Source organism: Cricetulus griseus, chromosome 7 (assembly GCF_003668045.3).
Source record: "Cricetulus griseus strain 17A/GY chromosome 7, alternate assembly CriGri-PICRH-1.0, whole genome shotgun sequence".
NCBI classification, from domain to species: Eukaryota; Metazoa; Chordata; class Mammalia; order Rodentia; family Cricetidae; genus Cricetulus; species Cricetulus griseus.
The window spans coordinates 75,046,767-75,061,547 of record NC_048600.1 but is presented as its reverse complement, the minus strand read 5'-3'; the positions used below and the strand labels follow the sequence as shown (position 1 = coordinate 75,061,547).

The window sequence follows — 14,781 nt, the reverse complement described above, 5'->3', positions numbered from 1 at the left end:
CGCCTTGCCCACCCTCTTGCTATTCTCTCAGATGCTCACAAAATAATCCTCAAGTTCCTTCTGAGTTCATTTCTAGACTAAGAACTGGTAGGCAGGAAGCCCTATCTCCCCAGTAACACAGGGAAAGGTGGCTGAACAGAGCTGCTAGAGAGGGAGAGCCCAGTGTCTATTATCCCTGTTTGGGAAAGCAGGGAGGAACTTCATTCATTTGCCAATATGAGAGAGGGGACCAGCCAAGACACTGCCCACCAACCCTGACAACCTGGGCATGATTTCCTGAACTGACATGATGGAAGGATAGAACTGACCTCTCAAATTGTCCTTTGACTTCCACACACACAAAATGGCAAGTGCATGCACACCCCCACACACATACATACACACCACACACACAAGTACATAAATAAATGTAATTTTGAAATGTTTTAAAAAGAAATCTGAGCTGGGCAGTTCGGTGGTAGCACATGCCTTTAATCCCAGACAGGCAGATCTCTGTGAGTTTGAAGCCAGCCTGTTCTACAGCTCGAGTTCTAGGACAGGCTTCAAGCTACAGAGAAACCCTGTTTGGAGAAAAGAAAGAAAGAAAGAAAGAAAGAAAGAAAGAAAGAAAGAAAGAAAGAAAGAAAGAAAGAAAGGAAGGAAGGAAGGAAGGAAGGAAGGAAGGAAGGAAGGAAGGAAGGAAGGAAGGGGGAGGGAGGGAGGAGGGAGGGAGGGAGGGAGGGAGGGAGGAGGGAGGGAGGTATGAATCTGAAAAGGAAGCAGTTCATGCAAAGAACTAAAGAGAGATGGGCAGCCTGGGACAAATGGGAGGAGGAGAAAGAGGGAGAGCTGAACTGGAGAGGAAGCAGGAGCCATGCAGGGCAGGGTAGCAGGAACCAATTGAGACTTTCCATGTTGGGACTGGGTGGAGGGTGTATGGAAGTGGAATGGGGTGTGTTCTTGGAGGTCCCTTGTTGTTAAGGAACACATGAGGGGATCCAATGTGGTCCCTCATGCTGAGGAAGCACCCATGCATAGTCCCCTCAAGTCCCAGAGACCTCCCCCAGAATAGACAGGATGACTAGAGAAGACTACTCACCAGGCTGCTCGTCAGCTGACAGGGACTTTGGCCTCTGCCCTTGTCACCATCAGGCCAAGTGTGGAGTGTCTGGGTTGACTGACCCAACATGAAGATGGCTTGGGCCTGAAGCTTAGCTAGATCCCATCTCAAATAACTGCCCTCCAGTGATCTCAGTAAAATCCTAACCCTCTTGATAAACTTCCTCTAACACAGAGAAATGATGCCTCTTGGCCTGCCAGGGAATGGCTAGTATCAACAGAGACTTCCAGGCACTACTACACTTAAAGTAGTAGGCACTCTGTCCCCACCTCATGGCCAAGTGCCAGCAGTCCCACCTGTCTAAATGCAAATCCCAAAGTGACCCATTTCATCCCTGATAGGGCAGGACAGTGAGTGAGTTGTCCCACTGACCACATCATTCAGGTACAGCTGTTGTACCTGCTATCAAGTATCCTAGCACAGGGCCCAGAGCCCCAGAATAAATAAATAAATCAAATAAATAAATAAATCAAACACTTAATGCTAAGTCATGGTTCTTCCTACTTCCCCCTCTTTCAATATGTCTGCAAGCTGGCCATTAGCAGTACCTTTTTAACTGATAGTGAAACTGAAGGCACATGAGTGCCCTGGCAGTCAAGTGTCCTGAAATCTGACCTCTACAGCCCTTCAGGATATCAGCACAGCCAGGAGAGGGGATGCTGAGAAACTGCACATCAGGGGACTCGAAATGCCAGCAATGTGTAGCAACCAGGACCAACTGTAAAGCCTACCCACAGGCAGGGCTAGACTTGCTAGTCAATACTGGAGGGGAGGCTTGTATACAAAGAATGAGGTCACAACACTGGCCCCAGCTGGCTTAGATCCTGGTGGAAGAATCCTAGCAGAGCTCCAGGGCTATGTGCCTTACCAGACCAAGCCCCTAGCTCTAGAGCCCTGCCCCTCACCCCACCCCACTCTTGCAGACTCTGACAGAGGGAAGCCCTGCTGGGATTTTAGATCACGATATCAGAGGCTAGAGAACGTATCGCTCATCTAGATCATCTACGTCTGTGGAATGAGGAGCCCCTGGGTCTGTGCTGGGGTGGAGGGTTAGAGATCTATCCACTCGTGGACACAGTTTGGACAAAGGAAGGGATTCCTTCTGCACAGGCTTTGGCCATGGAGATCCCAGAGTCTGAGCCCTGGGCACAACAACAGCAATTTCCAGAAAACAAACCAACACAGGTCCTACCAGCTGCATTCATCTGCACTCTATTCTCAGCTCCAGCCTCACCCTGGCCTCATTGTGTCACCAGTTTGACTTGTGCCGGGGAAGGACTTCTTTTAGTCCCTGGCCCTCCTCTCCCTTCTCTCAGAGGAAACATGGTTGCCCATTTCAGGGCCAGGCTTCCTCTATCTGAAGGAGCTCTGGAAGGGTCCTGGCCACACCTGTAGGAATGGATGTTCGGTGCTACTGTGTGGAAGGAGGGCGGGGCAGTAAGAGCCAAAGAATGAGACACAGGTAGTATGTGGAGGGGGTGGGAATTGTCCATGAAAAAGGCTGAAATCCTACCCTGGAGTCTGAGAGGAGGCCAGGCTGTCTTTTCTCAGCAATGTTGCAGCCGTGTCCTACTCTGTCCCCGAAGACGAGCTCCCACCCCAGGGAGTGCTGTGGTCCAGTCTGCAGGGGCCAGGAGATATGTGAATGCTCGGCATGTGGCAGAGGCAGGCAGAGGACAATGAGACACACATCTCAACACAGTAGCATTCAAAGAGATCAAAATGCATTTAATGTGGTCTAGTCTCGTTGCCTACATCTTTAGTTACCTCTATGTATTGAAAATAACATGAAAATTCTCCAGTTTCACCATTTAAAATAGATTAACATTCTTGACCTCACACAGGGCAGACACCCCTACAGGGGCCTCCCTATGCTGTGTCCTTCTGCCCCCAGGCCCTCAGCTGGACAAGGACCAGGTGGCACAGCACCAGCATGGGCTCAGGGCAGCCACTTCACTCTGTGCAGCTCTCAATGCTGCACACAGCACCCACCCCACTGACATTCACACACACGCACCCCGGGACCTCCACGCACTCACACATGTTCGCATGCACAGATGCACCCATGGCCTCCTTCAGGACCTGGTGCAGAGGCATCAGACTCCTCAAACTGCTGCACACCGTGTAAAGCCTGCATAACCAGGGCAGGGCAGGGCAGGGACTCAAGTTGGACTGTGATTATGTCTGTGGCCAGCATCCAACCTGACCAGTTCAGGTTGGTGAGCACCAAACCCATCCTACCCCAATAAAAAACAAGCACACACATACCTGTGGGCAGACACACACACACACACACACACACACACACACAGACTACTTGTATACAAACACTTGTGTACCATATGTCTGTATACCAAGACCCACACACAGGGAGACCATTATGTGAGCACATCTGTACATGCGTGCACACACGCCCTGGCTTCCCTCTTCATGTACTCCCCAGGGGCCAAGCTTTCCTGCTTGGCACAGGCACATGGCTCCCCTCTCAGTGGCCTCCCCCGTTTAGGTGCACTAAAGAGAGGGTCTAGTTTGGTCTTTAGCACAAGCAATAAATAAATACAGGGAAAGAGAAAAAAGAGGGCAGGAGAATTTGAAAATGCAGCAGCTGCCTGCCTTTGGCAGAGATGAAAGGCAGCTTGAGCTGCTCCCCAGCGGGGCCCAGGGACTGGACCATTCTGGCAGGCCTGGGCCTGGGAGGAGGATGGGCCAGAGTGCTGAATGTTTCAGGCCACTGAGATGGGCTGGGAGCAGGCCTTGGGGGACCGGGAGCCCTTAGACCCTGCTCTAGGTGCAGGCCCACCTACTGGGGAAGAACAACAGGTGCCTAGGCTCCCACAGCGGTACCCAGTGGCCAGGACCTACCCTTCTTCCCTCCCCAACCCTCAGCCTGACAACTGGACAGAGGTGGGTGAAAACCAAGCACCCCCACGCTGAATGCACGCACCCTCAGGCCCCAGGGCCAAGGCTAGAAAAGTCAGTGAGATTTGGGGGCAGAGTCCAGTCCAAGAACTAAAAGGAGCCGAGGCCTCTGCAGCAGGTCCTAGGCAGACTCTCCTAGACTAGAAATTAGCATGAAATCTTAAACTGGATTCCTGGGAGCAAGCCCACCTCAGGGTTCCCTGACTGTGCAACAGGGGAAGGCTCCATGGCTTGGGGCCTTGGGGAGGAAAAGTTCCATCACAGGCCCCTAAAGACTAAACAGAAATGCTTTGTTTTATGATATTTCTCTGGTCATCTCTATGGTGGCAGGGGTCTGGTGTGAGCTGCGGGTGTGTTCTCTCCTTTCCTAGACTCTGCCTTCCAGCAGCAGATGACTGGCTGGGGCCAGCTGGGCTACCTAATCCCACCCCAGGAGTGTGGGCAAAAGGCAGAGAGGGACAAGGTGGCTGAGAGACAGGTGGAGTTCAGCCTCTGCACCCTCAGAGGAGTTTGTGAGGGCTTCAGGAGTGGAGTTAGGGGCAGCAGGGAAGGATTGGACAAGTCTGATAAAATGACGGAAGCCAGACGGAAGCCCAGAGTGTCTAAGGCACAACTCAAGCTTGAGTCCAGTGGGGTGGGGCTGACCCACTTCCTGGGAGTGTGGGAACCAGACCCCATGCTAATTTCCTGGGTGTCCTTTCCTAAGAAGCACCCACTCTGGTGTTTCCTACCTCACTGCAGGGGTGGGGCCCTCGGGCACACAGGGAGTGAAGCACAACAAGGGGTATACGGAAAGGGGTCTCCCCCAGGTCCTAAACCCAGCCCTGATACAGCTGAGGTGCAAAGTCAGACACAGAAGATCAAGCCAGATTCATCCTAGTGGGCCCCCACCCCCAGAGACATCCAGACACTTTAGTAGGATCATTAGCATGGTCACAAAGCCTGATTCATCCTTAAGCATGACAACTTGCCGGGCCCTGGCACGTGTGAGGGAGACACCAGACCTCTGAGAACCTTCAGGGCACTCCATCCAGCTGCTTGCATGGCAGCTCTGAGTAGAATTTTAACTGTTCCCACACCATGATTTTTAAAAATTCAACCACATGTTAGTGTTTTTGTGTGTTTTTCTTGTTTTGTTTTGTTTTTTGTTTGTAAACAGTCTTATCCAAGTTAAAAACCAATGAAGTGTGCATACCCAGCTTTCTCCCACCAGGGCTGGGACCTCTCCTGGGCTGCTTCCGAGGCCTCCAGCAGAGCCCCCACTCCTGTGGTTCGCTACCCCAAGAGGTCACCTCCTTGCCCATTAAGTATACATCTGAGGCCACGGGCTGTTCATTCTGGTCACCCACTCTCCCGCCAACTTCCCCAAGCTATTTCGAAAAAACATGAAAAGACTAAGGATGCTACTGAGTCTGTGACCCGAGGCATTTGGCTTGCTCTGCTCAAACCCAGGTCCCCAGGGGACCCATCATGGTCAGGGTGGTGTTGCACCTAAGTCAAGGGCACTCAAATCTCTGACTCGCGTCTGTAGGGCCGCTGCTCAAGGGCACCACTGCTGGCCTGCAGTCTGTCAAAGTCATGCTCTGGCTGAGGGCTGCGGCCATCCCGGTCTGTAGCCACCTCATCCTCCTCGTCTCGGCTCAGGAAGGCCAGCTCGTTCTCATAGCAGAAAGAGTTGGCACTGGGCAGGAGGAACTTGTTCTCCACCAGGTCCTTGGCGCTGCAGCGGGGCGTAGAGGGCACCTCATAGGTCTTGTGGAAGTGAGAGTAGTCAATCTTGTACTGGTTCTTCTCCTCGAAGAGCACGGGCTCAAAGCGGTGGCCCCACAGGATCTCATTAGCTAGGTAGGAGCTGCGAGCCTGTGTGGTCATGGCTGTGGCCTCTACCATGCCTTCAAGGATGACCACAATCTCAAAGTCATCTGTCTCGAGGTCCTGACGGCTAATGCCGAACAGTGGGCTGGCCTCATCAATCTCGTGCAAGATGGTGATGGGTGATACCAGGAAGATACGGTCCAGGCCCTTGTCAAAGCCCACGTCAATGTCAATCTGATCTAGTGGGATGTACTCACCCTCCTCCGTGACCCTGGGTTTGATGAGCTGGGCCCGCACGTGGGCCTCCACAATGTGGCTCTTGCGAAGATTGCCCACACGCCACATCAGGCAGAGCTTGCCGTCACGCAGAGCCACCACGGCATTATGGCTGAAAAGCAGAGTCTGCGCTCGCTTCTTGGGCCGTGCCATCTTGGCCATGATGGCACCAATCATGAAGGAGTCAATGATACAGCCCACAATGGACTGTGCCACCACCATGAAGACAGCCACGGGGCACTCCTCAGTCACACAGCGGAGCCCATAGCCAATGGTGGTCTGTGTCTCAATAGAGAAGAGAAAGGCTGCCATGAAGCCATGGACCTGCAGCACACAGGGTGTACGGCCACGGCCCTCAGCTGGCTCCAGGTCTCCATGGGCGACAGCAATGACCCAGAAGATAATGCCGAACAGCAACCAGGAGGCAAGGAAGGCCAGGGAGAAAATGAGCAGCATGTAGCGCCAGCGGATATCCACACAAGTGGTAAACATGTCAGCCAGGTAGCGCTGGGACTTCTCATCCATGTTGGCAAATTCAATGTTGCATTGGCCATTCTTCTTGACAAAACGGTTGCGGCACCGGCGCCTTGTATGCACTTTGCCGTTGCCAAAACCGTTGGCGCCTGACATGGTAACCAGGTGCAGCCCGTCCTCCTCTGATGATACAATGCTGTAGGGGTTGGCCCGGCTGGCTGCGGTCATCCCGGGGTCTGGTGGACCCTGGCCTGCCCCCAGGCTGACTCCAGGCAGGGGCACTTCTGTAAAAGAGAGGACAGTAGGTCTGTCTGGGCAGGCAGCCAGGGCCCATGACAGTAACTGGCAGACACAGCCACCATTTAGTCACCACAGATCCCCTGTCTTCCCACCCACTTGAAACCTGGTCCTCAATCCACCTTCTCAGTGTGGAAAACAGTCTGCCCAGACTCCTAGCAGCTCCAGCCAGAAACCTTGGCTTCCTCTCATCTCATCTTACTCCTATACCAAGGGCTCTACTTTCAAATGTATTTATATTTCTCCCACCCTCATAGCCCAAGCCTGATCACCTCCAGCCTGGGCCAAGGCAGGCACCATCTCACCAGCCTCACTTCATATCTGCCTTACTCCCAGTCCCCATGGCAAGCACCAGGAGCCTGCAAGGCACCAAGCTGAATTCCATCCTTCCTCTGCTCATAGCCAGCGGACCCTAGGAACTGCAAAGTCTGTATAGGCAGTCCCACGGCCTTGTTATCCAGCTGAACACATAAACATATCCCACATATGCTACACACACACACACACACACACACACACACACACACACACACACACACGTGCGCACACACTACTCCCCCACATCCCCGCCAACTCATACACACACTCCCCCCAGCTCCCCCTCCCACACACAGCAGTGCTGCTGTACATCATACTATGCTCCCATGATGTCATGACAGGCCTCCTCATGCCCTAGACATAATGCACACATGGTTCTGACCCACACACTGCATACCCCAGCACAGATCCTCATGTAAACTATCAATAGCAACAATCATGATAGCTGTGACATTGGCCTGTTTTTCCCACTAACACCACCAGCTCCCTCATAACAGGCCATTTATATCTCTCACTGTCTTACCCCAGATCTAGAACAGGTCTGCCAAGGCCCAGGCTTCATCATATCTGACGGTCCATGTTCACTTTACCCATCTTCGAGAAGTCCACAGCATCCACTAAGCACCCACAGGCTACACCCATGACTTTTCTATCATGAGGTCATATGGTATAAGGGGTATCCCTAAAGTAGCCACCTAGATTGAGTCTCCTAAGGTTGCTCTGACTTCAGAACAGGCAGCTTCTCCCATCTTTGCTGAGGACTACAGGTCTACAAACCTCTCAAGTGTCACCTGCTTCCATTACTACCTTTGGCCTCCTGCAGGGAATACTGTATCTCCAGGCCATCCTAGCACACACTCCTCCCTGAAGAATGGCACCACAGACAGCAAAACAAATCCATTTCTCAGGCCCAGGCTTTGCACACCCACTGACCCACAAGCACCACTTCCAGGCTAATCCAGGGATCACAGCACTGCCTGCCCCTGGAGACTCTAGCCTGTCTCAGCTGGACTGAGCTGAAAGTCTGTCCACTGGTGTAGCAGAACATTGATGAACTGGACATGCTGCATCTCCCCATCACAGGGATGCCATGTACCCCAAGATATACCCAATTACATCACAGTTTAGAGCCCAACAAAGTCTTGGAGCCCTCAATCACCTGACATCACTAAGGAAGCCAAAGAAATCCCAGAAGATCCCAGGGTAGCTAAGTACCGAGGGTTGGCTGGATGCTATCAGAGCTTCCTGCCCTTGGACCCTTGAGGGTGGATCAGCCCATTTTCCAGACAAGGGGGCTCAGAACAGGGAAACACTTGTCCAGTACCGGTAGGCAGAGATAGCAATGCTGGAATTCAACCCCATCAGGACAGCACAACCCCTGGCCACATCTGCATCTGAGGCTCAGAGGGACACAGCCTGCAGACTCTGCTGCCATTATAGGGGTAAGGATGGAGCCCATTAGACCAGCCAGATCGAGAAGCACTCCCAGGGTCTATACCATAAGTCAGATTGCTGCTGAGTCATGAAGCCTGGCAGACACAAGACACAGCCACGAAAACTGAGAATGACAGAAAGCTTACTAGGCATGGGGTGAAACATATCCAAGACCCTCAAGTCATCCTCTAACACTCATAGAGGGTTTCAAAGAGGTAAAAGAACTCCCAACCAAGACGTACAGACATCAAGCAGGAGAGCTGAGATCCAAACCTCGTATCTAATGCAAAGTTCCTACCACGTGACCTTAGGCTCTACAGGCCACTGGTCCTCACTCTGACATCCTTCCCTACCGCTGTGTCAGATGGCCACCTCACCGTGGGTCTGTGTAGCTGAGGCTTGGGGCTGTAATGGTGGATGCGATTTCTGTCTGGGCCAGGAGGCAGAAGGTTGGCGGGGCTGGGGAACCCAGGGACCATTCTGGGAAGACATCGCAGCCCTGGATTTCTGAGCCTTCCAGGGGAATGTGGCCACTGGGGTACTCAAACGCCGGGGGGAAGCTGCCAGATCCCAGGAGCCAGGTTTGTGTGGCCTAGAGGCCTTGAGGGATGTCCATCGGGTCATGGTGGCTCTGGCTCCCACTATGAGCAGCAACTGGCCTGCAGGGAACAGAATTACAGGAATCAAAGAGTGGGGAGCCCCATCCAGAACCCTGCTCCAGGAAGGCAGTCTTCCATCGGGCCAGCCCCCATGTAGCTAAGAGTGCTACAACCACTCCTGGAACCTGGGAAATCCCACTTCTCTGTTGATATTCCACCCAAACCACAGAGAAAATCAACTTCGTCAAGCTTATGCCTATTCTGAACCTTGAGCCAGAAACTGCTGATGGGCAAAGTCCCTTGTCCCAAAACACCCAGAGAATGCACACAAGCAACAGATGTAGATAGAGTCCTAGGGTGTGGAAGCCCCTCACTTAGGGGTGGTGAGGACAGACTCAAAACGAAGACCCAGAAACCAAGTGCCAAAAGGACACCCCCACACAAAGGCTTGTGCAACAGGAAGGTACCAAAGATCTCCAAGAAATGTGGAGACATGCAGGCTGACAGGCTGTTGCTCAATGGGCATGTGAAGAGACTCAGAAAGAAAAACAATGAGATTTGCTTCACTTGAAGAGATCTAAGCAAGAGAAGAGGCCAGCAACCCCACTTCCTAGGTGAAGAAACTGAGGCCAAAGGAGAAAACAATGCTCAAGCCAACAGTGAGGACCATGGTAGCAAGGCCCAGACTAGCCATTGGGGGTTCTGGGCACTGCCAGGAGAGAATGAGGAGACTCAGTGGAGTACAGTACCTGAAGTAGACAAGGAGAGTTGAAACTGGACAGCACTCAAAATGAGACCAGGCACAGTGGGAAGCAGAGGGCACAGAACCCACAGGAAGAAATAACCAGGCTTAAGACCAGCTTCTTGCCCTGGCACCTGCAGGCACAGCCTCTCAGCATCCAGCAAGTTTGGAGCACTGGACAGGGCCAGGACTGGAGCTCTGTGTGAAAAGAGCTGCCACCTAACCTAGGGTGGGGCCTGGGAGTCACTGGGAGGTACCTCCGGATGGAGCAGGACATCCCATGCCAGTCTCGAAGGCTCTGGGCACCTCAGGTTTCGCCAACATCCGGGAGGAACTGGGACAAGGCTTGGGCCCATATTCCTAAATGCCAGCAAGTTACTAGCTGTAAAGGCATGGTCCCTGGAAAAGGAACATCGGGTGAGCCCCCTCCCTTGGGGCTCATCCAGAATGAGGAACAAAGGGTCAAAAGTTATCAATTGCTGCTACCTTCTAGATACTCTCCTGAAACTCCAACATGCTCGTCCATTTAATCCCTGTAAAGACCGTGACGAGTAACTCCTTTTCCAGGGAGGAGACTAAAGCTCAGAGAGATTGAGTCACTTGTCAAAGGCCACACAGCCTCTAAGGAGTGGAGTTTCTGTTCTGGAGCGTGGAGATGAAAACAACATCTATCACTCAGACCCCCGAGGACAGACTGGGTGGCATCATAATCCACCACCAGTTCTCCAGACTCCATAATCCCATTTGGAAATAAAACATACAATACAAACTGTCCTCAAGTTGGCAGTCAATAGCAGACTTCTAAGGGACAGGGTACTCTTGAAGCTTCCACATCCAAAAACTCCTTGGAGGTCATCTGTGTGGGGAAGGCAAGCATGTGGCCCATCTGAGCCTTTCCCTTTCACCTGCGCCTGTGGCAGAGTTCAATAATCAACCACAGAGCTTTTGCCCACTGTATCCAGGAGCAGCTAATGCAGTCACTGCCCCTCCATCAGTGTTAGCATGAGAGGTTCCAAGAAGGCTCTCTGCCTCGGTCACAAAGGAAATGGGAGACCAGGAAGGCAGGAGGCACAAAGTTCTCTCTTGTGCCAGGCCCTGCCCAGAGAGCAAACCTATGGTAGCAGGCAATAGAAAGGGGCACTTGCAGAGATGGCCTGGCCAGAGCTAGTGGCACATGATCAGTAAGGAGCTGATCTCATTGGTAAGAGTTAAACTAAGTTGTGTGTTCAGGGGTTGGAAAGTTGAGAGGGCTGACATTTCTTTCTCTAAATCTGGGAAGATGATTCTCTGGCCATTCTTCTAGGCCAGACATCCTGATCAAATCCTCAGACAACCTTTGCCCTCATCCCCAGCAAACACTCAGGGTCAGTGCATGCTCTGGACTCCTGCTCCAAGCCTATGCTAGGCTTGAGGGAAGTAATGGCCCCTCCAAGCTGGGGTGGGTAGGTTGGTGCTGTTCCCCACCCCTCCACGCCCCCACCCCTGGCCTCACTGCTTCACAGTCTTTGCCCTGATTCTGGCAGCCACATCAATGTTTCTGCCTGAAAGCTCTCTGGCCATTAGACCACGCTCTGCCCATGCACAGGGCAGGCTGGGAACCAAAACCACTGGGAGCAGGTGAGTAAACAGATCCACTCTCTGCCCCTAGCGTGAGATGGCTCCAAAGTGCAGGTTCCACGCGTCACCTTGGCTGGATCCTCACCTGGGAACCCCCAACCGGTTAGATCTCCAGCTTGTTCTAGCTCCAATCACCTGCCCCCCCCAGCAGTAATCCTATCAATAACATGTTCTTGCCACCCTTTATCTGGTCCTTCTCTGCCTTGTCTCCATGCTCACTCCCCTCTGGGATTTCCTCAGCTTGCCTCCCACAAAGCTACCTACGCTGGTAGCTTTGTCCCTTGGACTCTCCTCATGAGGCCTCTAGTGTCTCTCATTCACAAAGCCTCCTTGAGTTCCAATATCCCCTCCACAGCACCTCTTCTCCAAGATGTCTTCCACCCTCTCTCCTCTCCCACCCATTCTATGAAGACCTCTGGATATTCTCTGTCTCTCTCCCCAAGACAGGGTTTCTCTGTGTATTAATAGCCCTAGACATGCTGGAACTTGCTTTGTAGACCAGGCTAGCCTCGAACTCAGAGATCTGCCTCCTGAGTGCTGTGATTAAAGGTGTGCACCACCACCAGCAGCAACCTCTGGATCCTCTTGTTCTGGTTTCTACCCATCAAGGCCAGAAGCTACTTCTACATTGTTTGAAAGTTTCTCTTGTCCCAGCCCCATCTCTGACCAGGCTCAGAGGCCCTGAGAGGCTGGTGCAGGCTCTGACACAGAGGAACTGAGAAGTGTTCCCGAGCAAAGAAAACACAAAGGCAAGAGCAAGGGGATAGGCAAGGAGGTGACAGTGCCGTGAATGAGGAGACAGATACATGCACGGGGTGGGGAGGTGGTCAAGCGGATGGAAGGATGGATGGTTGGATGGATACACTGGGCTGGCGGGTGTGTGGGTGTCTGGAGAGGAGCGACCAGATAATGGGTGGTTTGGCGGGTAGATGGATGGTTGAGCATATGAATAGGTAGAGGAAGTGAGTAATGAATGGATGGGATGAGCAATTAACAAATTAGGGTGGATGACTGATAGATGGGTGTTCTGGTGGTCAGATGAATGGACAGATGGGTGTGTGGGCGGGTTGAAGTGAGAGGGTCGGTGGGGTGAGGGGCAGGAACCAGGTGAGAGTGGTAGGCAAAGGTGAGAGCAAGACAGGGGTGTCTGGAGCTACTGGATGGATAGCAACAGCTGGCTAGGTGGGCAGAAGAGACCAGTGAGGGGTGAGTGGCGGCCCCAGCGAGCATCCGTTGGTGGATGATAAGCTACACAAGTACACATCAGGACCTCACTCCCACCTGGAGTTGTCTCTTAAGTCCAATGCCAAGTGGCAGCCACTGTCTAACCAAGCAGCTGCTACCATCACTCAAGGCCAGCTGAGAGGGGAGGGGCCTCCAGTTACTCCCAGACTCTACCGTGAGCAAAGTAGAGCTACTGTGGGTGCTGCTGCTCTCCTCAGATCGCTCAGAGGCCACAAATGAACCTGCTCACTCCCACCCACCTCATATGCCTTCACTGCACCGCAGCTCAAACCAGGAAACCACTCAGATCGGACCAGGGCAGAACAAGAAAGCCACCGCTGATGATGGTGAGTGTTGTGAAGCTCTCCAGGCACGGGGTAGGCACCTCACACACTTCATCTTGCAAAATCTTCATGGGGCCACAGAGAAGCACCAATGTTTCCAGGGTCATGAAGAAGCTTGGGGTTCTATGCTTGTGTTCAAGTTATTCCTGCCAGGCTTTCCCAGTGCCACCCCCAGACAGCTGTGGATAGCCTGATAAACAGTCTTTCCATGGACGATGCATGGGTGAGCGAGTGAATGAGGACAGGATTAAAGTTGGATGAGTGGCATCAATGAACAGATAGGAAAGTGAATTGGAGAACGATAACATTTCAAACGGGCAGACCGGAACTTGCCTGTGTGCACCCTACAGTCTCCAGAATCAGTTTTCTATCTGTCAAAGGGGCCCCCAACCTCCCTACCTATCTGCCAGGTGGATCTGGTGAGAGGATGATGGGAAGGGCTCTCAACTACTGGAGGCCAGGACCTTGAGATGTTGTCACCTTCCCCACTCCCAGGCAGAGTTCACAGGGACGCCCAAGTTGCCCAGGTTGGCTTTGTCACACTGGCTTTTCTGGCTGGGATTAAAGAAATGGTTGAGTCACCCCCACATACTAAGCCTCTGGGGCAAGTGACAATGGTAGGTTTCTTTTTTTAAGATTTTATTTATTTATTTATTCATTATGTATTCTGCTTCCATGTATATCTGCACACCAGAAGAGGGCACCAGATCTCATAACGGATGGTTGTGAGCCACCATGTAGTTGCTGGGAATTGAACTCAGGACCTCTGAAAGAGCAGTCAGTGCTCTTAACCTCTGAGCCATCTCTCCAGCCCGACAATGGCAGGTTTGGAGATGCAGAGTTATATTCAAACCAGGGCTCTTCCACTTACAAGTTGTGTGTCCCTTGGGGGAGTCACTTCCCCTTTCTGTAAGCCTCTCCATCCCTCACTATCATCTTTAATGCCACCTTGCACCCACTGTTTGCCTCTCAGCCCTTTTTAAGAAACCAGGACTCAGGAGGCAGGACCAAATGTCACACAACTGGGAATGCCCATGACAGGGACATCCTGTCTGTGAATTATGAATGAGTCCATACTGTGCTTGGACCTATGTGTGCTACTCATTACAAACTTGAAGGGTGGTTCCTCCCACTGGACACATCAGGAAACGTAGACTAAGAGGTCCGGCCACATCCCAGTTACCCAGGTCAGAACTCTATGCAGAGTAAGTGACTGCCACAGGGCAGCAAGAAGTTAAAGAAGGCTCCAGAGAAGAGTCAAGGCTGAGAGCTGAGAATAGCTTGTTCTTCCCACTTCCTGTTGGTCTCCCGGCTGGTCCCAGGCTCTCTCAATCTGACTCCTTCTTGGGGTTTCCCCCAGACCCACAACTCCAGACCTAAAACTCTCACAATTGTTCCTCTTTTTATAAGGAAACAGGCTTATTACAGAGAAGTGACTCGCCCAAGGTCACAGAGCCAAGGGTGGTGGCCTCAGGTTTATGTATACATTGTCCAGGGCCCCTACCTTACCCTACCCTGCAGCAGCTACAGAAGCCTAACAATTAACTGTCCCCTCTGCTAGCCAGGAACACCTCCCGAGGAGCAGTCACCATCCCAGGCAAGAAGGCTGGGGGTACAAGGCAA

The 14,781-nt window shown here is 52.4% G+C and overlaps 1 protein-coding gene across 1 annotated transcript; it reads right to left on the bottom strand.

Annotated features, from left to right (window-relative positions):
- Window positions 1-3,392: 3,392 nt before the first annotated feature.
- On the bottom strand, window positions 3,393-9,256 carry Kcnj12 (potassium inwardly rectifying channel subfamily J member 12). Its single transcript, XM_035447902.1, has 2 exons — window positions 9,010-9,256; window positions 3,393-6,867 (listed from the first exon to the last, which is right to left on the bottom strand). The coding sequence occupies exons 1-2, from the start codon at window positions 9,254-9,256 to the stop codon at window positions 5,525-5,527; spliced, it is 1,590 nt and encodes a 529-aa protein (XP_035303793.1). The 3' UTR covers window positions 3,393-5,524.
- Window positions 9,257-14,781: the final 5,525 nt, after the last annotated feature.